General features: G+C 39.9%; 2 protein-coding genes across 4 annotated transcripts in view; one reads left to right on the top strand and one right to left on the bottom strand.

The window, feature by feature from the left end:
* Positions 1–14,915, bottom strand: part of LOC144665664 (uncharacterized) — a 40,566-nt gene extending 25,651 nt beyond the window's left edge. For 2 of the 3 annotated variants that reach the window (XM_078526940.1, XM_078526941.1), the window contains exon 1: positions 14,566–14,892. In XM_078526940.1, coding sequence (XP_078383066.1) covers positions 14,566–14,638 — 73 coding nt within the window. In that variant the 5' untranslated portion in view covers positions 14,639–14,892. Of the gene's footprint in view, positions 1–14,565 lie in introns of all 3 variants that reach the window. The other variant, XM_078526942.1, reaches the window with a different exon arrangement.
* An 85-nt stretch (positions 14,916–15,000) lies between these two features.
* On the top strand, positions 15,001–23,600 carry LOC144665746 (proteasome inhibitor PI31 subunit-like). Its single transcript, XM_078527044.1, is given in 10 exon segments — positions 15,001–15,134; positions 15,340–15,366; positions 15,368–15,499; positions 17,779–17,882; positions 18,854–18,979; positions 19,838–19,915; positions 20,235–20,294; positions 21,260–21,361; positions 21,592–21,684; positions 22,854–23,600. Coding segments are annotated over 10 exon segments (903 nt in total). The 5' UTR covers positions 15,001–15,005; the 3' UTR covers positions 22,906–23,600.
* Positions 23,601–24,990: the final 1,390 nt, after the last annotated feature.

Raw genomic sequence — 24,990 nt, 5'->3', positions numbered from 1 at the left:
ATGAAATTAGGAGTGAATGATGAGGTTAATAAAGCTACAAAAAAAGCAGCTCTTAAACTGATGGCGGGAGGAAAATCAAAAATCAACCCACCAAACAGCCACCCTTCAAATCCTATACACAAGAGCGCCACAGCAAAAAAAAATCAGGCACCTGCAGCAAGCGCTGCTGAAACACAAGCTAGGGACCTTTACGGTCACCGTCCAAAGGACGGCAACGCGCAAAGCGCTAAACCTACGAAGGCCGTAGCCAATGATTCACACGAAAGAAACAAAGCAACTGTCGCTGTTGGCGCGGTTGGAGCAGCAGCTTTGCTCTACACCCTTATGCGCTAACGTCTCTTTTTGATGTATTTTTCAACAAGAAAAGCAACCACAGCAAGGATAAGCAGCCAGGTGTGCTCTGCAAGAAATCCAATTACTTGACCAGCGGTTTTGAAAAGAAATTTCGCAATCGAGCCAATGAGACCAGGCAGAGCTGATGCTACCTTTGAGCCAATATCACTTAGGCCTTTCCCCAACGCTTTGCCGGTTGCCTTCAACGCGTTTGTAATGGCTCCAATAACAGAACCAATCGTGACACCAGCAGCCAGAAGTATTGCTGTTAATGTCACGCCATGTTTTTTGAAGATCTCTTTGATCCTCTCACGAAGTGGAAGCGCCCTTTCTCTTTCTGCAATCTGCGTTTGTAAACGCCCGAGCTCCTCGGTTCTTTCCGCAACTCTTTCTTCCGCGGCTTGTTTGTCAGTGGGGGAGGCATTCTCATCCTCTATAACAGCTTGATCTTCCTCGTTTTGTTGCTTCAGCTCGGCTTCTTTCTCTTTTAGATCATCCAACGCTCTTGTGTCGTTGAGCCTTTCTTGCAAAGTGTTTCTTCTGCTCTCTATGGCAGCGAGGCTTGCCCTTAGTTGGTCGAATCGTGTTTGTTCTTCTGCCTTCTGCTTAGCTTGTTTTTCAAGAGCAGCAACTTCTTTTTTTTTGTTTTCAAAATCCTTTTCAAGATTTTTTTTCAGTTGCTTAAGTCTGCGCAATTCTGATTCATTTTCAACATTTGACCCAAGTTGTTCCATCTTGGCATCTATTCGCTCGATTCTTATTCTGAAATCTTCTACTTCTTGGGTGGCTTTTTCTTTCTGCATGTCAATTGTTTCTGCCTGTTGTATTTGACTTTCAGCTTCTCTTAATCTTGGTCTCATTTCTCTTATTTCTTCATTGTCTTGAGCAATCAGAGATTCCGCTTCTGGCCCAAGGGGGGCTTTAAACTTGTTTGTGAATTTTTTGAGAAGGCCAGTTCCGTCTTTTTTGAAAATTTCGGTCTCGCCACCTTTTGATCCAAAGGATACAATTGTAGTTTCATTGCCACTCTTTTTGCTAAAACCTATTGGGCCTAATTTTGCGAAGTTCACTTTGGGGAATTTTCTTTTGATAAAATCTTTAGCTCTGTCAATCATTGCCGGTTTGTCATCTTGATGAATAAAGCTTCCCAAAAAAGGTGTTTCTTCGTAGGATGTGTCTGGCAGCCCGCTCTGTTCGTGCTGCATCGTTTGCATTTCATGTTGTTCACCCCCATGGTAGGGTGTGGATGCCTCCCCGGGCTGAAATGGTCGGGTTGTGTCGACCTCTTGTTCCTCTTCATCATCGTTATCACTGTTGTGGTCAAGATCTTGGTCCAAATCAGGGTCCTCGAATCCAAAATCACCACCACCTGTTGCCATCGCTTAATTTATATATATATATTTTTAAATTAAACTTTTCAATTTAACAATAAAACCAATCGAGAGATGGCTGCTGTTCAAGAAAACCTTCGACCGGGACGCACAGAGAAAATACTCGGCGCACTGAAAGCCGAGCGCGCGGTAAAACGAATCACTTTTGACCGCACAGAAGCCAATCCAGAGGAAACGTTGTATGTTTCAGTGCCCAAGCTGAACGAAAACGAGGTCATTGTGCCCGGCTCGCTGGCGCTGCGCTTCAACATCGACTTGAGCGGAGGCCATGCCAACAACTTTCTGGTTGACAACGTCAGCCGAGCTCTGGTCGACGATTTTGTTGTAAAGTACGAAGGCACCGTCGTGCAGGACACGGTTGGCTATGACATCTACAAAATATTTGAGGATTTTTTCCTTTCGCAGGAGGAGCGCGACGACAGGGTGCCAGAGGGCATTCAGAGCGAGGACCTTAACAAAATTCGCTCAAATGCTGGCGATAAGAAAACTTCAGGTGTGGACGCAGAAAAAAAGCTGAATGAGATATATGGAAATAAATACCGCATCCGCCTGGATCACCAGATTTTAACTGACCATGGGGCATTTTATCCTCAGGCACTATACAACGATCTTGTGTTCGAACTGAAGCTCGCGGCAGCCGAACATGTGGTCAGAGGCTCAGATACAACAAAACTAAAATACAAGTTGACAAACATCCAGCTGGAGTACGAGATGATAAGAAGCGAGGAAATTGCAGATGAAGCGTTCAGCGCTTATTCGGGCGGCAAAGAGTTCGCTTACGACCACATCCAGCGTGTTAAAGTGGTGACTTTTGCAAAAGGCTCCGACACACGTCTGAATCTAAGGGTCAACCCGCAGAGGAGGTCCATGAAAGGTATCTTGCTCCTATTTATTGAGCAATATAACAAAGGTGCAAGGAGCTCGGAAAAGTACATTAACCCGGACCTTACAAAAGTAAGCATCACTGTCAACGGCTCGCCAAACATGCTGTACAACAACGGCATCGAAGGAATGGACATTTGGGGAGAAGTTAAAAGATTCTACATGAAAGAAAAAAATAAAACGCAGCACATGACTCTGCAAAAGTTTTACACAGAAGACAAGTTTGGCCTTCTTATTGATCTGCGTTCCATGGCTGACCACTCGATGCACGGAAGCGGCACGCGCCTTGTGAACACAAAGGACGGTGTCCAGCTTGAGCTAGAGAGGAAAGCAAGCGGCTCAGGTAATTTGAACTGCCACATTTACGTAATCAGCGACGCCCAAATGAATATACTTGGCAGGCAGTTAGAATCTGTGCTTTTATAATTTTTTCTTTGAAAAAGTGTACCTTAGGTACATATACGAACGAAGATGGATCCTGCCAATATACACTTCAACGCCCTCATTGTGGGACCAACGAACTCAGGAAAAACAAGATACGTGGTCAATCAGCTTTGTGGCCCTTTCCGAGGCAAGTTTGACTACATCGTGCTCATCTGCCCGACTTTCGAGCACAACAAGACTTATTATCGCTTTGCTGAGGAAGATATTCGATTTTTTGTTTTCATTTGCGAGCAGCACGAGGTGGAATCTTGGTTAAGGCTTTCAAGATTTCTTTTTGAGGGTACGAACACGCTTATCATCCTCGACGACTGTGCTGCTTCGAAAGATGTAAAAGGAAGAACAGGGGAGTTGGTGAATCTTGCTTTCTCTGCTCGCCACGCAGGCTTGAGCATATGGGTGTTAACTCAAAAATTGACAAGCATAACATCCTCATTCCGCGAAAATGTTGCGGCAATCGTTTTCTTTTACACCCCCTCTGCCAAGACCACGAAGGCAATCTTTGAGGATTACGCTGGCGAACTTGCCAATGAGGATTACAAAGAAATCATTTTAAAGCTAAAAAAAAATAAGTTTTCGCATCTTGTCATTTCTCATCGCCACCCTTACGGCACAAAATTTTCTTATTGAACATATTTTTTAGAGTAATAAATGGCTGACCCGTTCGCAACTTCTCCTCCCGAGAGCGTCAAGGGCGCTGCAAGTGAACAAGAATTAGCTTCCGTAATGGAACTGCTAGGAGCTGAACCAGAAAGTACAGAAAGCGCTATGGCACTCATTCAAGGCCCTGACATTCCTGCTTTGCGTGAACAGCTTGCAATCCTTGTTTCAACAGGAAAAGCCAAAGAAGCAATCGGTGTGCAACTGACACACGAGCAGGTGAAGCGCTTGACAGATAAAGAAGTTGAAAAGTACTTAAAGAGATATGAGGCATACGTTGGATCCAAAACAACCGACAGCTTGATTGACAGCTTTATTTTTCTTGTTACTAAAGTCGTTGGTATGGCCGTAAATATCAAGGACGTCAATGATTATCAGAAGGAACTCAAAAACGACTACATCATCAGCAAAGAGCTGTCCACTTTGGCAGGCGGTCTGGCTTTGAAATGCGGCCGCTTTCTTGCCGTTGCAAATGCTGCGCTCATCACAACAAAGCACATTGTTTTAAACGAAGCTACAAAGTCGCACACTTCGCTGTGCGAAACCAAAGGTGCTTCCAAAGATGCGGACACAAACACTACTGAAGATTTTTCTGAGCAATGCTAAGAAAATGCTAAGTAATTACTGAACAATGCTTAGCAATTGCTTAGCAAAAAATCTTGCTGAGCAATTTTCTATTTAAATATTATTTTTTTTTATTATAAATGGCCGAGCTCGAACAAACTCCGATCGCTCAAGAAGAACAGAAACAAGTTACTTCAACAACTCCAGCAACAAAGCCTGCCAAAAATCCAAAGCGAGTTGCTGCTGGCAAGCTTGCAGCTGAAAAAACAAAACAGGCTCGTGAAGCACAGAAAAAAGCTGCTGTCGAGGCTGCTGCAATAATTGCAAAAGAAAAGGAAAAGAAATCTGCTGCTGCAAAGCGAAATGCAACACCACCGGACGTAACGGAACCAGCTCCGCCCGAGGCTCAGCCGCAATCAAGCGGTCTCACCACAAATCAATGGATATCTTTGCTTGGTATCGGCGGTGCAATCGTTACAACTTATGTGAAACGCGAAGACATAAAAGGCTTTATAAACGAAAAAAGAAGTCCAACATTTAAAGCTCCGCCAACTCTTATAACTGATGACACACCAGTTACAGCAGAAAGTATTGGAAGGGTTGCAACGCGTTCTTCAGACACGCCTTCGACAATCCAAAATGCCATTAGACCTCGCAAACAAAGAGGAATCCGTCCGATGGATTAAAAAATTTCTTTTGAACATTTATTTTTCATTTATTATACCGACAATGTCCCTTGGTTTTATTCTTGACAACCTTGTTAAAGGTGCAGCTATGGCTGGTATTGCATTACTTTGGTTTGAATTTTCCAAAACTTGCGTTAAAACCGCTATTCGGGTGCAAAAGGATGAGGATACAATTTTTAAAAGAGGTATAAAAAAAACAAAAGAAGTTGAATCTGGTGAAGAAGTTGCAAACTTTGCTTCGCAAAACGGTGAAGAATAAACAAAAAAATTTTTCAATTGAATATTTTTTATTATTTTATACTGAACCGCCATGTCCGACAACAAGCTCGTGAAAACGCTCATGGATGCCGCCACCATTACAGGTCTCGCCGCCGGAATCGGCTGGGCTGCCAAAAAAGTTGTAAAAGAAAACTTCACATCCGACCCAAGCAGCAGTTTTATGAACTATGTAAAGTTCACAGCCGTCATGGCTGGCAGCGTTGCACTTAAACAGTATCTCGAGGACCAGAAAATTCTCCCCACCAATTAAAAAAAAATATCATAATATAAGAACAAAAACACACAATGGCAAGCGTAGCGATTATGGCTGGCGGAGCTATCTTGAACGCTGCTGCCTTCATTGGCGGCAACTATCTTGCTCGAGCTTTGGGTGGCGGAGATGACGCCGCTTTGAAAGAAAAAGAAAGACACGACAAAGCTCTCGAGGCTTACCAGGCAGCTTACGCGAAGTACTCTCGCGACCGCACGAAGCTTCTCGACTGGATCGAAACCAACAATGAGATCAAACAGCAAGCGAAACAAAACTTTACGAACACAGACTACGCTTTCAAACTCTACAACCAGGCACATCCTGACAAACAAATGATTCCTCCGAAAGAACCCAAGTTCTCTGATTTCTATCAGCCAAGCGAGCAGCAGAAACAAGGTGAACTTATGTTCGTTGGCGCAGGCGCTCTTGCTCTTGGGTACGCTGCCTTTCGGTTTCTTTAAACGTTTCTTTTTTTTCTTGTATACGCATGAATGCAAAGATTTTTGCGGAGCAAAACTTTTCGAAGAAAATCTCGAAAGTCTACTATAGCCCCCAGGGCTATTGGAAGGGAATTGCTGCGATAAAAAAATTAGCCGAGGCGGCCAAGGTTTCCGAAGATGCCGCAAAAAAGTGGCTAGTTAAGCAGGCCCTTTGGCAGATCTACCTTCCGGCACCACGATACGTTCCTCGCCCAAAATTCGATGTTTCTACCCCTAACGCGGTCCACCAGGCGGACCTTCTTTTTCTGCCACACGACAAACTGCCGCGAGGGCGAAAAGTTTACAAATACGCTCTGACTGTTGTTGACGTTGCCAGCCGTTTCAAAGAGGCCGAGCCTTTGACCTCCAAAGATTCAACTGAGGTTGCAAAAGGTTTTCAGACAATTTACAGGCGAAGTGCACTAAAATGGCCACAGATGCTGCAAGTTGACCCTGGTCGCGAATTCATGGGAGCTGTTACTAAAGAAATGGAAAATCACAAAACCTATATTAGACGCGGGCGTGTTAACATTCACAGAGATCAAGCTATTGTTGAACGTTTTAATCAAACACTGGCAGGGCGCCTGTTTGGTTATCAGTACGGTGTCGAGATGAACCTGCCATCTGGCCAGCGGTCGACAGCGTGGGTAAAAAGGCTTCCCGAAGTTGTTACCGCTCTGAACAACGAAGTTACCAGTCTTACTGGAAAAAAACCTGCTACTGCAATCAAAGAAAAGGCTGTTTCGTCCAAACCGTCCTCAAAATATACAAGGCCTGTTGGCAAGAAAGAAAAAAAAATACCCTCTCTCGTTAATGTGCGCTATCTCTACCAACCTGGCGAGCTGGAAGGCGGCGTAAAAAGGGCTACAGATCCGATTTGGTCATTAAAAGTCTACAGCATTGAAAGGTCTGTTACTAAACCTAATCAGCCAGTTCTTAATTACTTGCACGATGGTCCAAAGCGCGGCTTCGTGCGTGAAGAATTGCTTGTTATTCCTCCAAATACACAGTTACCACCAAGCACTTAGTGCTTGAGCCCCTTGGGCTCAGAAAAGCTCTAAACGTTATGTTTATGTAGGCTTTGTTTCGCAAAACTTATACCCGTAAGCATTTGTATGTATCCCATCATCCGCTATCCATCGCTTTGAGTCAAAGGAGGACAGCGATTTTTTGTTCACCACTATCGAACACAACTCATGCTTAAAGCTTCTTAGCATGTGCATTTCGTGAAAGCTTTCCTTGGTTTGGAAAAGTGTTTCTTTGAAATTTTCGTGATTTATCTTTTTCTTTGTCACACACTCTTTTACCCCCTTTGCCTTTTTTATATTTATTTCGTCCACTTTTAGCATTTTGCAACATTTTAGCACACTTGCTTTCGGATGTTTCTTTATTATTTTTTTGACCAATTCTTCATCGTTTGCCATTATTGCCTGCATTCTTTTCCCGGCCCCTGCGCACGCGCACTCTTTTATTTCCACCTCAGGGAAGCCTTTCTTTATTTTTTCAATTTCATTTTTGCTTTCACCTTCTGTCATTATTGAATACATTTTTGGCCTCAAACAAACGCACTCTGAAATTTGTTTTCCTGCGCATTCGTCTTTCATTTTTCCCAAAACTTTTTTGTTTTTTGTTGAAAACAGCGAATGATCTTTCGGGTAGTCGCTTGTGTCGTACTTGTCAATGTTTTCTGCCATGTCCGCGTAAACGTCTTCTGTTTCTATCTCAAGCAAAAGGCTGTCTGTGTCTGTATACAAAAGCTCGCAACGCTCCCCGTACTCTTTTTTCAGGTGGTTGTAATAAAAATCGTACATACATAACTTGCTTACGTCAAGGATGGTCATGCCTGTGTAGACCGGTTTATTAAGAAAAAGCTTACTTTTTCGCATGGCTATTCCAACCAGATCGTTTGAAAACATTACATGTCTTGAATACAATGGGCTTGCAACTAATTTTCTTATTTTCTTTGTTTCGTCGCTGCGCACTATTCTTATGTCTACACGGTTTCTCAGGTTTTCCATTGTTTTTCCAAAAACTGAGTTATTCATCAGCTTGTAAAAGTTCTTTTCAAAGTCGCTTTTCGCTTCTTTTCGGAATTCTGTGTTCATCCGGATGTACGGCTCCATCCACGCCTCTTGTTCAAACTCTAAGACCCTGTGCACTTTTTTGAGTTTCATTCCCTGTTTTAGATAAAACTGCAAGTTTCGGTAATGCACGACGTAATTGGTTTTGTCTTCAAGAGTTAAAACAAGCTTTTCGGTGTCTGGCGGGTGCAAATCAAGATTTTTTATTGTTTTGTTTTGGTAAGGCGAAAACATTTCTTTGTTTATTTTCTTTTTCTCTGGTGCTAATGGATAGCTGTTGTGGGCGTCATGCAGCTCTTTCGGGTATTCCAAGTCCACCTCTAAAATCCATCCAGCTTTTGCATACCCTTTTTTTGTCGTTATTTCTTTTTCTGTTGGCATAACCTTTTTCCATCTAAATCCACTTTTTGGAAGCGGCTTGCTCATTGCCCACCCGTAAAGGTTATTCGCATCGAGGTACGTTATGTATTTTTTTGGCTGGCTCGGGTCAAATCCCTCAACATAAGGGTTGTTCGCCTTTGCATACCTCTTGCTTACCATCGAAATCCCGTCTCTTATTCCCCTTTCGACAAAAAGATGCATTTCATAGTCTGTAAGTAACTCAAGCTCCACGCCTGTCTTTTTCAAGAGTGCGTCCCAAGCAAGGCCTGGCGTCGTGTAATAATTCGCGGGATCCAACCCGTACTTCTCAAGACAGAGTTTTCGGAAGCTTTCAAAGACGTCGGCTAACAGGGTCACGTCAGTCTTAACGTACAAATCGTGGTAGTCGCCCAGGGTCTGGCAGCCAAAGGTTTCCCACACGTTTTGCGCGTGTTCGTACTCTTTATCCGTTATGTTCTCATCATTAAGTTTGCTGTAAAACTTTTCTTTTTCAGGCAAACTTGTTTCGCTAAATCTTTCCCATGAGTCCATGTATTCGTAAGGATAGATTCCCTTTTTGCAAAGAAGTTCAAAACTTTCATCAGACGACTGTGTTGAATTAGATTTTGTTATATTTAATTCCTCCTTCGGCATCGCTTTTACAAGTGAATCAAGACTTCCTTTAAGAAAGTTTAAGCTGTCTATAAAACGCAGTTTGCCAAGTGAAAATGTGATGTATTTTTCCATGTTGTTTGCAACACATTTTACTTCTTTCTTTGCCTCTTTTGAAATCTTTGAAATTGACTGCATTAAATGGTGCGCATCATAACCCCTCAGGTTGTGAAATGCAACTGGTATTTGGACCTTTTTCGGATCTAATCGCATCATAAAGTTACAAATGTTGTGTGCGGCTCCTCGAAACTTGCCTGTTATGTGGCAATGGTCTTTTACCACATCCTTGTAGTTCGGCTGGATAAGCGGCTTGTGGCACGCTAAGCAGTTTTTTTGGTTTTTCGCTGCTAATTTGTGTGTTTCTTTTTCAAGCTTTTTTAGCTTATAGTGGGTTTCGGTATCCAGGTTTTTTACCTCTTTTTCCTTTCTGTAATAACATTTTTTGTGCATCTGCCCAAAGTAATTAAGCTCCTTTTTGTTTCCAATCCAAACTGGCAAAGAGTCCAAAAAGTTTTGTTTCATTAGCGTTTCTTCGCAAATGTGGCAATTGGTTGCATTTTTGAAGTTTACCCAGTCTTTTGCCGTCATCACAAGAGGTTTTGGCTTTGACAATTCATATCTTATTTTTCTTTCTTCACTTAAAAGACAGTTCAAAAATACTTCAACGGCGTTTTGTCCTCTGTACACAAATGTTTTTTCGTGTTCACCATCACTCCTTACAACTGTGTAAGCAAATCCGCATGCCTCGTGCTGTTCTGTTTTGTCTGTGTAACTCGGCTTCATGTCTTTCACTTCTTCACCAAGGTCTTTTCTTTTCTGGCGCTCCTCGGCCGTTTCGCGTTTACACCCTTCTATTGGCCTTAGCAGTGCCTCCAAGTCGGCGTAAATTTGGTAAGGCGCTTTCATTTGTTTGTGGTAGTTTTTAAAAGAAAGAGTGTTTTTCCCCTTCTCCGGCATTTCGATTCTTGTTGGTCTGCCTTTAGCGCCATTGCAATATTTTTTGTGCTTTTCGAGCAAGTCTTCTCTTGTAAAACCTGTCAAGCACATCATGCAAAAGTGTTTTTTATGCTGATCTCCGGTTTGGTCATGTAACAAAGCACTTACTCTTTTTATAAAACAGTAGTGCTGTGTTAATCCTGACTCAATCAACATAAGAAATATACGGGGAATGCTATTTTCTTTTTCGCTTAATCTTAAAGGTATCACACATTCGTCTTCTGAGTCCCACCCAAGCACATTTATTGCAAGGTTTTTATTTTGCGCCTCAAGCCTGTCAATCTGCTTTAGTGGAGTTGGAAAATTGATTCCATTGTAGTTAATGCCGTCGTCAACTGGGTATCTGCTTGTTCTTTGTGGATTTTTCCCATCTCTTGGAGGAAATAATGCAGCTCTCAAAGCCCATTTTAGGCATTGGTTATCTCTGTTTTGCACGTTAATAATTGCTTTCTTGTTTGCCAACTTTGGGGGCAAAGGCAAATAAGTTCCTCCTCTCAATGGCTGATAACGCGCAACGTTGATGTACGCATTTGTTATTCTTTCAATGGCCCACCCAGAGCCGTTCTCTGACCAACCCTCAATTTCTCCCTTTGCTTTGTCAATAAATTTGTCAAACTCTTTTTTTATTTGGTCTTTGTCGTTTTTTAAAAAAAGGTGTGGTTCACTTTCTCTGAAATAGTGTTCCATGTGTTGCGTCTCACCGTCTATTTTTTTTGAAAATTTGACTTCAAGTCCAAAGCTTGCTTTTAAATTTTGTAAGTCATCAATTTCGCTTACCAAAAGCTCATAAAACTTTTTTTTGTTTTTTCTTGCAAAAGTGTAAAGATCTTTGTTGTTTTCGTTAGCTTCCGGTATGTTCATTTTCCATACACGGAGCCATTCGTTAAAATCGGTGTGGGCCAATAAAAAAGTTAAATTTCTTTGGGGGTTTTCTTGAAATTCACGGAGGTTTTCCTCCATCATAGCTTGCAAAACTTCTGACGAATATCTTGCGGCAGCCATTTTTCGGTGTATATACCTTAAAAATATTTGTTCAATTGATATTTATTCCTAGCACAGGGTTGGCCTTGCGAGCCCCGCACACAAAAGGGCTGGCCTTGCGGGCCCCACACACATGAGAGTTTTGGCATTGCGACCCCCGCACACATGAGAGTTACCGGTTGTGGACACAACTTGCAAAAAATAGCGAGGCGAGACTGGCGAGCCAGCGAGCCAGGCGAGCCCGAGCGGTTTTTTTGCAAGTTGTGCCACAACCGGTAACTCTCATGTGTGTTCATATTTCAATTGCGGGAGATAGATTTAACAGATGAAAGTTCATCACAGTTACAAACACAACTTGCGCAGTTACGAAAAGAACGCTTGAATAAAATCAGGCTTAAACTGGGTCCCATTTGAACCTGATTGCTTTTTTTAACCTTAGTTTAAATATGAATCAAATGACTTACCTATACAATATCGCAGGTTATTATATGGCAAAGCCAGTCTTAGGCAAATCCGAGCGTTCTGATTGGTTCTTTCTTGGTCGGGATTTTGCCATACGGACCGTTTCCATGGAAACGGTCCAAGCCGTGTATTTTTTTCGAAAGCCGGCAAATTCAAATTTCCAACTAAACCTGCGAACGGAGAGAAACTACCGAACGGATTCATATTTTACTGAGCTTACAACGAGGACGAAGAAAACGAATATTCACCAAGCGAATTTCAACCGAATTATCTTAAAGATTGGGAAACTTCTGATGTGGAAACTTAAACAGGCATCACCGAAAGCCAGGAGCTAGGCCATACCGCAGACGATTTTATAAACGAACGGAAAACCATAAACACAAATAAGAAGACGGCTACTGAAATCTACGCTCTACTCCGCTACATTGAAGGTAATAGTATGACAAATGAAAGAATTAATAGCCTTCACGCAGCGATTTTTTTTTTAAACAGTCGAACCAAAAAAAGGAGAAGAGTACGAGCAAGCAGCAATTTCCAGTTTTCAACGAACCATACAGACCTGAGAAGAAATGTCCATTCAACATACTCAACGACACCGAGTTTAAAAAATCGAGAAGAGAACTAGCTGCGAAGTGCCAGTCACTAGGTTCACAAGTACGCGTAGTACGGCGAAGGAAAGAAGCCGCGAAGCCGTTCAGGCGATTGATGAAGACGGCGAAGTCGAAGATGCTCTTTTTGAAGCGGGAGAATTAAGCGACTCCAATCCAGTGGGCACTTCATAGAACTGTCTTGTCCTTTTTTTAAAAAAAATACCCTTACACTTCGGTTTACGAGCCAGGGACGAAAGCCGAAAGTTACGGGAGCTGAGACGTTCAACTTCAACACCGAATGATGGCCAAGAAACCTCAGTTTGGTTAGCCGAGCGGCCTTCTGGCTTTCAGTGATGCCTGTTTCAGTTTCTACATTAGAACTTCCCCGATCTTAAGAATAATAAAATCCGCTTGGTGAATATTCGTCTTCTTCGTCACGATCAATAAATTTGTTTTCAAACTCGTGGTAGCTTGTTCTTTCTGAGTTGCTCGCGTCATCATACTGCACTTTACGGAGGAAGCCCTTTGAATGCAAGTGACCGGAAGTGCTTTTAACAGAAAAATAAACAAGCATGGCTCGAGTGCCATATAATAAACTACTTACTAACCTAGCTTGCTCGAGCCGTACTGGGGAATATTGGCCCTGGGTCGTTTTTGTACGGACCTCGCTGCGCTCGGTCCGCACTGCCACGACCTCGGGCCAATATTCCCCAGTACAGCCCTCGCGCTCGGTTAGTAAGAGGTTATTATTTTTTTCTCAAGCATCTCAGCGGTCCGGAATCCTGAATCCTTTAATCTGATTGGCTAATTGCGCGCGCTCCAGCGGTCCGGTTTTTCTCATCCGGACCCCGCATACGGACCGCTCACGGCGCGAAATCATTTTGCACCTTTGAGTCTAACGAACACATGAAAGTTTTGCTCTCCAAAGACAAAAATAGCCTCACCATCCATTGTTAATGCTAAAGGACAAAAAAGCAGTGGAATTAAAGGCCTCAAAGTTCTTCAAAAGGCGAGGTATTTATTTATTTCTCAACAAAATTGAGTTGTAGTTTACCGTTCGCAGTTTGCCGTTGTTTGTTCATCTCGCAATGATTTTCACACCATTGCGGTAAAATTCATTCGGTTTTTTAGACTCTATCTATGTGCTAAACTGCATTGTTTATTTGTCACTTTTTGCTTAAACAGAACACTATTTACCATCATTCAAGGAAATGAGATTCTTTGATTAAAAACGGACAAATTATCACAATATTGTGCCGTACGTAAACGCTACGCATTTCATTCAGTTTGGCACTGTTTATCAGAATAAGAATCAACGCAGAGATTATTAATTTGTTAAATACAAGTGTATTAATAGCTTGTTGAACTGCTTGGCAAGATTTCCGCAGAGTACCCTACATTAATTATGCATACAATTTTGTAACTCTCGTTCTGTTCATGACTGCCGTTCGTGTGTGAAGGATTATATGGAATATTTGTATGCATAATTATGTAGGGTGCTCTGCGGAAATCTTTCCAACTGCTTTTCGGTCAAAGAGTATTTTTGAATCAGAAAAATAGGCTTAACAAAGTTGCAAAGCTTCTATCAAGACTTTTCAAAACATTTAAGCTTATCGGGAATTGTTCGGGAAGCCGAAATCGATTTAAAAGTGTTAGGTTTTGTGGCATATTTGTGCTATATTTTAGTATGACTTCATTTACTTTTCTTGATTTTCTGCAATGTAAATTAAGCTGAACATTTCTTGAGTACGGTTCATTTTAAGCGAAGCTATTTTATTCGGAATTAATGTTTGTCTTGCTTAATGCTTGACTCTTGCTTGTCGATCAAGTCGGACTCGACATTGAAATCAAATCCGCGCGTATTGAGCACGGCCCTCGGCCTGCGGCCTCGGGCTGTACTCAAGACCTCGGGTACAGTTTTTCCCAATACGGACCTCCCGGCCGGCAAATAACATATATATATTTGTCAGTCGTTTCACCATTTATTTGTACTCTACTGAGCACGCTACGGTGCAGTTGGATCATAAGAATTTTTTTTCTACCCAAAGATACCTCGCTACGTATCAACTGTACCCATGACCTTATAGGGGCGTTAAAAATATCTTCTATTAAACTAGCCCAGTCATTCCAATAATTTTTTTAAAAGTTTTGAGTCAGAAAACATTTTACAGCGAAAGATGTGAGCGTGCCTGGAATGGAATCAACTCGCGGATACGCAGAGTAATAAAAAAAATGTTCAGCCACACACTGTAAATTAATTGAGTAAGGTTTCGTCACATAAGCTGTAAAAATCAAGTTATTATTAAAACAGATAAGTACTAGAGTGAATCGAAAGGACCATATACATGTAAGCTTAGAAAATATGAAATGTCAAGGCAAACAAATTGATAGTGAATTCACTATCAATTGGTGAAATATGATTAATGTGCCCACAAACAAAAAAATCTACTTAGCTTACCACAGTAATTAGTTTCCTTCTCCTTTTCGTCTTGTCCGGAATTCATATCTTGAGAATACTGTGGGCTGAACATGCATAAGAATGAAAATATTAAACCTAAAAACTTAAGCTTCCGTCTGACATAACAGACGACGATGGCATTCACGGCTTCTAAAATGGGAGGACGGTTTTAGTCTCTCGACTGCCGTTTTACAATTTGAAAGCTTACCTAAACCTCGCCCTCTGCTTTACATTCACTCCAGCTTCTGTTCTCGGCTAGAAAATTTTAGATAAGGCTAAATTTTAGCATTTTTTTGAGTAAAATTCTGAAAGCTAAAAAGAATAAAACTTCACAAGTTGCTTGAAGTTTCCCGCGCTTTTTGGCGGCTGCTGTGGTCGAAGGCGCGGATGCCCAGCGAGAGCGCTGGAACCTGGGAAGGAAATTGATATTAAACGACAAAATGGCGGAAGTGAAACTAAAAAATCTTCTCCGCTTATACAAGCTCAGAAGCAAGTTTGACGCTGTCATTCTTGCTGTCCATGCCTGCCTTGTCGAGCGAGGATTCCGTTGCATTAGTTCTGGAGAGGAGGTGAGGTTATTTGGTAGTAATATGTCCGTGAACAGCTTAACGAAAACACGAGCTGTTTTAAAAATGCTGTCGTCATTTCTGTCATTTGCAATGTTTATACCAAAGCTACTTTGTATATGTAAGATTTATCCTTACATTTAGCACTGATTAAGCATATTTTCATTTTTAATGTAGTTTAGGACTCTGTTTTGTGTTTTGTCTACAGAGAAATGCACAGCAAGAATGTGATTTCGGGGGAGACTCTTCCTCCAGACTGGAATAGCCTTGATGATGTTTATGCTCTTCAGTACCGGAGGGGAAATTTGAGTTCTGTGTTCATTTTAAAAGCCTTGAAATTGGGAGATAAAGTGATGTTGTATTTGATGGTGTGTATGTATACATTTGTAGTACTAAAGTGCCTGTCAATGATAAGCGGGATTTGAGATTGGTGGTGATGGTGGTGGAGGAGGGGGGAGAGGGGAGGGGGGTGTTTATAGGGACAGGCATATACTAGCATGTATACCTCTCTCTCGCAAATAAGTTTTCAATTCATCGACCTTTAATTTCGAGAAATCTTCACTGCATGTTGTTTTTTCACTCGAAACCTCCATGTTTGATGGAGCTCGCCTGCTTGCCAGAAGGAACGTCTGAACACATTTGGGCTTAATGCCGTCCGGTGATGTCACTACCCGAAAACCGGGTAGTGATTTTGATTGGTTGATTTAAAAATTATTTGCATAATTATGTGAAATTATGACTGAATTTTACCGCGCGAGGATTGTAATTTGAAAACGTTTGGAAAGAGTTCGAAAGATTTCACCTTCCCAGAAATGAATTGATTAGTCATTTACCTTGAGTTTATTACTTTATTAGTTTACCTACGGATGAAGAATAGTAATGGAAATCGGTAGGTTTAATTTGGCGGCATTCGTCGCTTCGACATGCAGTACATGCAGTCCAGTGTTTTGCCAAATTTATATGTAATCTTGTTTTGTCAACAATGCCGCTCGATGCTTATGTCCTGCAGCCTCGATGAGCCAGTGATTTCTGAACTCAGTGCCCACGGTCAAGTAGGATATTTTTGTATTGAATTCCGTTTCTTGATGCCTCTGAAACCGTCGAAATTGATTTATTTATTAAAGTACTCACGAGTGTGTTGTATTTGTCCGTTGGGTAACATATTATATTTTGATCGCTAGATAAAACAAATCAGTTTAGATTAAATCGCTTCCGTAAAAGAATATAGCCTGCAGTCGATTAAAATATCATTCATTTGTCTCAAGTTTTTAATAGTTTACTATTAAAACAATTTTATACCCTGTAATCCTTTATTTAAGCGATTTTTCTTTCACAATTTCATGGCCTCGACAGAAACTTTTCCGCATGAATTAACACCAAAGCGTAGTGACGTCACCGGACGGCATTAGGCCTGAATGTGTTCAGACGTTCCTTCTGGCAAGCAGGCGAGCACAGAGGGATGTCCAGGGGTTTCAATAATAGCCGGGTAGCGGGTAGATCTACCCGCTTGTGATGGGCGGACTACACGCTTGAAGCGTAATGCGAATATCTTATCAGACCAGATCATTTCACCGCAGCTACGAATTTCTACCAAGAAATTTCATAAAATTCCTGTCAGGTTCTAGGGAAAGAAAAGAAAAGATAAAAAGAAAAGATATTCTGGTGTTTACCCTGTCCTTTGGACCATAAAAGGTGAAGCGAAATCTTGTAATGACACGTAAAATCATCGTTTCAAAGCGCGAAAAAAATCTACCAGGCACTCTGAAATCGAGGGAGACTGGGACTAAGCGTGAATATTAATATGGCCGCTAAAAATAAAAGACAGACGCTGTTGGCATTTTACGCCCCGGAACCTAAAAAAAAAAGGTCAAACGAGGTCAATTCTTCGCAGGGTAAGTTGAATACATTAAAAGGTTAGGGTTTTGCCTAGAAACTTGAAAAGTTTGCACTGATTTATTGCGTAACGTTCGCGTATCATTTCGAATACGAAAAATTAAAATCACATGTTTCAGATGTGTTGGCAACTTGGGCATTAAAAGAGTGCTCTTCCTTGATAGACATTATTGTCTGAGTAACATAATTTTCTTCAGATCTGTTTCTGAGTAATTCAATTTTCTTCAGATCTGTTTACACTGGTTGACTTCATACATACAACAAAGTAATCTTAAAAGTACCCAAAATGCAGAAAAATGCACCTACGAGAGTATAGAATTTCAAAATTTTCCGGGGGGGGGGGGGGGCATGCCCCGGGCCCCCCTAGAGGGGGAAGGCCCGTTGATACCCGCCTGTTTTTATATTCTACCCACTTGTGCCAAAACTTATTGAAACCCCTGGATGTCTGAAATTCAGGCTAAAATGGGCTATTACTACGTTATTTATCTTTGGTTCAAAAGTTTGTAAATCAGTTTGATTTTTATTTCCCTTTGCTTCGGATTGTAATATTTAATAACTGTGAGACAAACAAAAATTAATAGAAATCAAACTGGGTTGAAATGTTTTACACCAAGATAAATTTAAATGTTACTGCAACATAATAAATTATTATGTGTAAGTACATGTAGACATGTTTTAAATGGTATGCTTAACAGCCTTAAGTCTTTATGTCTTGAACTGACTAATAAACTGACTGAGAGATTATTTTGCACAGGATGAAGATGAATCTAAAATGCATGATACAGAACTCAATGTTGATAGGTACACTGCGAGATCAGTTGATTATGACACACCACAGGGTTCTCAACAGATAGAAGAGTAAGTTCACTTGTCATGATACTTATTTGCTGATTTACAAGTAAAGAATCACTATGAGTACAGTAACAGGCTGCAGGTTTTTGACATAATTTACGCAGGACTTCCTTTCTGTCCCTGGTAAAATATGTTAGCTCCATCACAGCCAAGTGTCATGTATGTCTTCTGAACAATTCTTTTCCATGGGTTTGGGTTGTTTTGAACCAATTGTAAATGTTTTTCTTAGATTAAGCTTGATTTAAGTTCTCTTGCACAAATATGCACATTTTTTTTATTTTTTTCATTTTTTTTTTGTATATAGAAGTAGTTTTGTGGTAATGTGTTTTGGAGTTATACATTTTTTAAAAACAAAACTGAAGGAAAAAAAATATAATAATGTAATGTTTAATAGACACTCATTGCAGTATTAATAACTGAATTACAGAGTAAAAAACAAGCTAAGGTATAAATATAAACTATAAATATAAAAATTACAATATATACAATAAAAGGCTGTATTATAAACAAGCTAGTTCGAGGTGTAATATCGAAAAGTGACGAAGGCCTGAGAACGCTTCGTTCTGCGAGGTTTGATGGTGCTTCGACTTGTGCCAGATCTTAAGTCGTAGTTATGTACAATGTCCTCACGTCGAGGCAATTCACAAGAAGTTCAAGAAAAAGTTACAAGATATATTTTATTGTATTTTCTGTATAATTTTTCTACATCTTGAAACTTCTTCCTATTATTTCAAAAAAACTGATTAAAACTTCCTGATTATTACCTGCAAATTGGACCCAGCAGTTCACAGCACGATTATTTTGCTTTGTAACAGTTACAGTATAGGCCCAATTTTCCCAAGATTGCCAGTTTACATGACTGTAGCCCCCAAGATTACATGTAAATCCAGGGATTAAAGTACATGTAGAAGTTCCTTGTGCATGTAGTATTACCAAACAGGTCTGAAATCTTAAGTGCCTTCTTTTCACTGTATTAGTATCTTCAGACAACTTGATCAGTTAAAGACAAAGATATTTAGAGATGTCGTGGACAAATTTACCTCAGGCTCAAGCAGAGCAGGCTCCCAGGAGGAAAGGAGGGGAAGCAGAAGAGAAAGTCAAAGGTTGGTGAGAAACATGCAGGGTTTGTTCGCGTCTTGAAAACCCTTGAATTTCAGGAGTTCGATTTCAAGGCCTTGAAAGTACTTGAAATTGGTTTTCGGTCCTTGAAAGTCCTTGATTTTTTGTATTGAATCTCAAAAGGCTTCAAGGCAATGAGAAGACGGCCAAAACAAGCAATTTGTTTAATTAGTTCTTCAACAAGCACATCAACATCACAACAGACTGGAAATCGTTGATTTGGGGTAAATTTCATGAAAAAAAGTCCTTGAAATTTCCAAGAAGGGTCCCAGAAAGTCCTTGATTTTTTTGGTCTGAAAAAGTGTACTTGTAAACCCTGAACATGATATAAGGGGCATGACACTGATTTCACAATTTAAGTGTCTTGCCCAAGAACACAACACAATGACCCTGGCTAGGGCTTGAACCCAGACTGCTTAATTCGGGGTACAGTGCACAAACCATTAGGCCACCACACCTCCCACAAAAAACCTGGTAAACCGTAATTAAATAAAAATAAAATTGGAGAGCATTGTATATAAGAAGTGTTTCATGACTTTGTTATCTATCACTGTTTTGCACATGTACATGTACATATAGGGGTGTCAATATCAGCTAACATTTCACCTTAATTTATGGATTTTAAAAAACCCCTTCAATGATGGATTCATGCCTTGTATCTAATTATGTGTTTGATTTTTGCTAGTATAATATTTTAAACTGATATTGAAGAATGTTTTACTAAATTAGTGTACCGGTATATCAATATTGAAATTAAGTATTGTGTTATTGAAAGATAAAGACGTACATGATACTTTTAATATTATGGATTGAATTATTTTTATTTTTTATTTATTTTTTAGGGAGCAACCCAGCAGACTGATAGATGATGATCCATTAAGAATTCCTCCACGTAGACCTCCAGACTTTCATGGGGAATGGTAAAATGACACAATAATAATTGAAATTGCCATGTCTAAAATTAGTGTTGACCAGAGATTGAAAAAGCTGCATTCAAGGGAATTACCACTGTATTCCAAATACCGGTACAAATTTGTAGAAACGTTCACTGACACTGAAGGAGTCAATACCAGTGCCTGAAGTCAAAGAATCAGGAATATTCTGCATACAAGTGCATCTAATTTTTTTTTAATCCTACATAAGTATTATTAAATTTCATTTTATTTTGTAAGACCTTAATTGCAATAGTGAATGCACTGTAGGTCTACAAAATTGATATAAATTACGTATTCTCTGTAGGGCTCCACCAGTAGGACCATTTGGATATGGCGATGGAGACAGGCTGCCTGGGCACCCTGGGTAAGTTATCTTTCATTGTCTTTTTCTTTTTAAAGTTTCTTTTTCAGAACATTTACTGTACAATGTACAGTACATCTACAGTAGTTGCTTACATGTAGTTGCTGAGCCTTTTATTTTGGCATTTTTTTATTCAGCTTCTAAAAAGGTTATGTCTGTTCAAATGCTAGCCAGATTAAGTACAAAGAAACACTGTCTGTTGCACAGGGTTTGTACGCGTCTTGAATACCCTTGAATTTCAGGAGTTTGATTTCAAGGTCTTGAAAGTAATTGAAATTGGTTTTCGGTCCTTGAAAGTCCTTGATTTTTTTAATGAACGTCCAAAGGCTTCAAGGCAATGAGAAGACCGCCAAAATAAGTTATTTTTTTAGTTCTTCACCAAACACATCAACGGTACAACAGACTAGAAATCGTTGGTTTGAGTTAAATGTAAGAAGTCCTTGAAATTTCCAAGAAATTAGGTCCTGGAAAGTCCTTGAAAAGTCCCTGAATTTTTGGCCCGAAAAATTGTACGTACCCTGATTGCATAAAGTATGTAGTGTAGCAATTATATAGAGTCAAACCCATTCAGTTGATAGTCTTAAATGTAATTTACATGTCTCATGACAACTGTTTTGACAAGGATTGAGCTCAGGGTAACCTACGCATGTTATCAGGGTGTGTCAACAAGGTGTTCTTGTGATGTGTGTTATTGATGTGTTGTTCCAGAATATATCCATACTCCCCCCACGGAGGGTTTATTGGTTTGAACCCCTCCGCCAGTCTGGAAATTCCAGTTTAGGTTCATACTTTTCCGGCTCCCCCTCAGAATCTTCAATGAACCTCCACAGGTAGGGTATGGATATTTTCTGGAAAAACACAATGTTCCTGGGAAAATTTAGCCTGTGTAGCCGGCGTTTGACGGGGAGGGAGAAGGGAAGTTCAAGCCTTTATGTACAATGTACCTTATTTGTTGATTTTGTTTTCAGTGCCAGTGGTGGAATGTTAATGGATCCGTTTCGTACAGGAGGTATGGGTTCCACAGGAGGGCAGGGATTTGGACCACCACCCCACCCTGGACAGTTGCCACGGTTTGTTACATCTGTTTGTATTTGTAATAACTTTTTTATAAAATCAAATAGTTACACAGCTTTCATTGGTTTTTGGTGGTTATTAATTTTGTAAAATTGTATCATTAGAAAAGGGCCTTTGGGCTACCACATAATGGTGCTAACTTGCCTAAAGGGCCAGCTGAAAAATCCATTTCCTTTGCACCCAGCTGAAAACCCATAGAGTATAAAGTTCTATTGTCTTACTGTAGAGGAGCTGTTCCACCGGGTGCCAGGTTTGACCCATTTGGTCCAGTCCCACCTGGAGGGTCACGTGCTGATTCTAGATCAGGGAGATTTGCTGGGTAGGTTTTGAGTGTGTTTACAAAATCAGCTTTGCTTTGTTTTATTTTGTCTGTTTGTTTTTGACATGTTGTGGAACTATAACCTAAAATGTCAATGAGCATCCTTATTGACTGCTTTCCATTATGAAGATTGATTTTATGTCTGATCACCAGCACAGTATGACAGTATTTCTTATGTTGATACAGTGGATCCCTGCTATTTCGAACTTGGTTAATTCGAAGTCCCCACTATTTCGAACTTTGATCGAATTCTCTTGGATTTACCCTTATGTTTGCAGTCATTTACTATCAGCTACAGTATCAGTATTTCGAACTCGGCAATTTTGAATTCCCCGCTATTTTGAACTGATCCTTCTTTCCCTAGACCTAAAATCAACCCCGTTATTTCATACTTGTCTAGAATAGAATACACGAGAGCACAGATAGAAACGTTTTGCATTTTATTTGAACTCGTAATGTATTGATGACCTGACAATGCTTGACATACGTGCAGTATCCATAAACGCCACAAAATGTTATTCAATTACACAACAATACACACTGCATGTAGTGAACTGTTTCTCCAGCTCAAATAGTCATGTACAAGCTCTGCTGTCCCTATTCTGATGATTCAAAATTGAATTATTAAATGTTCTGTATTTTGTTGAAGATCTGCTTGAAGATTCACTCGTGCAACAGTTTGTTTGCTGCTGAGGGAATTGAGATTCAAATGCCAAAGAGCCAGCTGTCTTTGATGTTTGACAATTGTATTTAGAAAACAATAATAACATTGAACAATAACAGAATATTCAAAGATTTGTTGTAGCAACAGCATCTGCTGATTTATCTGACATATAATCTTTGTCAGTATTAAATCCATCTCTCTTTCCATACAGTATTTCATTAAAACTATTTCATTTTTTACCAATTTTTTGCTACCCCGGCTATTTCGAACTTTTTTCCCATTTACCCTGGGACCTTGAAAAAGCGGGGTTCGACTAGGTATATTTTTTTCACATAAAATCTTTAACAATATCATGGATAAAAACATTGCTTTTCCACTGATCCTGAACACTCCAAATTAGAGCAAAATCTGACAGTGAAATCCCCCCCCCCCCCCCCTCACTTGTGAACGCATTGTGATTGTGATAATTACTATAGTTTATTTTATTCTTCTTGTTTTATTACAGACCTGACCCAGATCACTTGCCTCCTCCAGGATATGACGACATGTTCATGTAAAAAAAAATGTTTGTTGTTATAATGTGTTCTTCCAGAAAGTATCCATACCCCTCCCACAGAAGGCTTTTTGGGTTAATTCCCCCACCCCTCTTGAAATTCCATATAGTTTTCATACTTTCCTTTAAAAATTTTGGCTTTTAAGACCCCCGGGGAGGGTATGGATATTTTCTGGAACTGCACAATATAACAATAATTATTATGACCTGAGCTCATAAACTTGCAATGACGGATCAGATTCACACAAAAAGGAAAACAGCAAAAATGGTTTTGCATTAAGGCTTTTCTTTTATGTATTATTTTGTTAAAACAAATAATTATACAGAATCTGTGGCCAAGTGGTTACAATAAAAGCAAAGTGTAGTATACTAGAGTTATGCTTCCACTAATGCATAATTGGTGCTGTACATGTAGGTGGGGAGTTTAATGCAACTCTGCTAAATTTGTATCCAATTTACAACTACTTGCAGGAAACCATTTATTTAAAAGTCATTTGAAATTAATTTTTTGGCTTATTCAAGAAACTTTCCTTGCACTTGTATGGCCTTTATTCAAAATGTATGGTACCTTCACCTGCATGTATTTTAAAGGGTTTTTATTAAAGAAAAAAAAATTAAAGATGACACTCTTTTGTTAACTTTTATAAGATTGTATTAAGAGTGATTAAAAGAAATAATATTAAAAGATATTGAATCGAAGTTGACTGGGGTTGGTTCATGTTGGTCCATGTCTTATAACTTCATAAAGTTGACTTACAATGTGAACAAAAAAATTCACCTGATCCCCTTGGAACCACACCCAGTCTTATTATTGCCAATAATTACAGTGCTGTACATATACCTTAAGGTTACTCTTGTTAGCGGCTACTAATTTAAGCGATTATAGCGAGTTTGGCTAAAGTCGCTAAATTTAGTGCTCGCTAAAATTTGTCTTGGTCAAATTTAATACTCGTTAAAATTTAAGTACCTCCCCTCCCACCCCAAAGGGAAACAAAATAAGCATTGTCGACTTGAAAAATTATTTTAAAAATAGATGTCGGTAACTTTGTTCTTTCTGGCAATGCAGTCAATTTCAAGTGAGTTTGTTCTTTTACTGAACATTTATTTCCATCTCAGCTATTCATGTATGTTTATGGTTTACACAATATCACTAACTTTTTAAATTTTTCGGAAAATCACTAAGTTAAATAGTCGTTAATTCTTGCTCTGAAAAAATCGATAAAATTAGTAACCGCTAAAAAAAGTAATTCTGTTGCAAGCTTCAACATATCACAAGGGGACATTTTTTCAGGGGGGTTAAAATAATAGTGTACCTGTTACCCATCTCTTTTGTGACTACGGTCACATGATAAGGCCAACAGGGGTGGGGAGGGGGTAAATCAGGGTTGCCACGGGTCAGGAAATGGTCAGGGAAAATATATTTCTTGAAGGGCAGGGAATTTTATTTTGAGTCAGGGAAATTGACATTTGGAAAAAAAAGTCAGTCAAGGAAAACTGAAATTATAACACCTCTGACTTACACCACTGATGGCTGGAAGAAAAATTTCAGGTCAATGTAATCTCAGCTAAATTTTTCTTTTCAAAGTGAATGCTGGTATCCGCTTTTATATCTGACATATTTTTGTATTTACTTTTTCAGGGAATTTTTAATTACAACTGATTTCTAAGGCAACCATTAGCCTGCGAACAGGCACCCAAGTGGGGGGTTACGCGAGCATAGCGGGGGGGGGGGGGGGTATGCGAGCAAAGTGAGCGGTAGGCCCCACTCTTCCGCTCACTTTGCTCGCGTAACACCACTCGGGAGCCTGTTTGCAGGCTAGGCAACCGTGTATACTAAAGCACACAACCTTGTGTAAAAAAAAAAAACAAAAGAAAAACGACAAATCACTCATCAAAGATTGATTTGACAGTTTCAGCTCCTTTATTCCCAGTTTTTGTGCTCCAACTAAAATAATTAATTTTTATTATTACCTTTTGTTGATAGAAAAATACACAGTTTAACACTATCTACAGTCAGGCTTGTTCTATTTACAGCAATTATTACTATTTTTATTAGACAATAACAGTACTGAGGTTTTAGTAAGAGAAG

The sequence above is a fragment of the Oculina patagonica genome, chromosome 9, assembly GCF_052425735.1.
Source record: "Oculina patagonica isolate OP01 chromosome 9, crgOcupat, whole genome shotgun sequence".
NCBI lineage: Eukaryota > Metazoa > Cnidaria > Anthozoa > Scleractinia > Oculinidae > Oculina > Oculina patagonica.
This window is presented reverse-complemented; position numbering and strand designations above follow the sequence as displayed.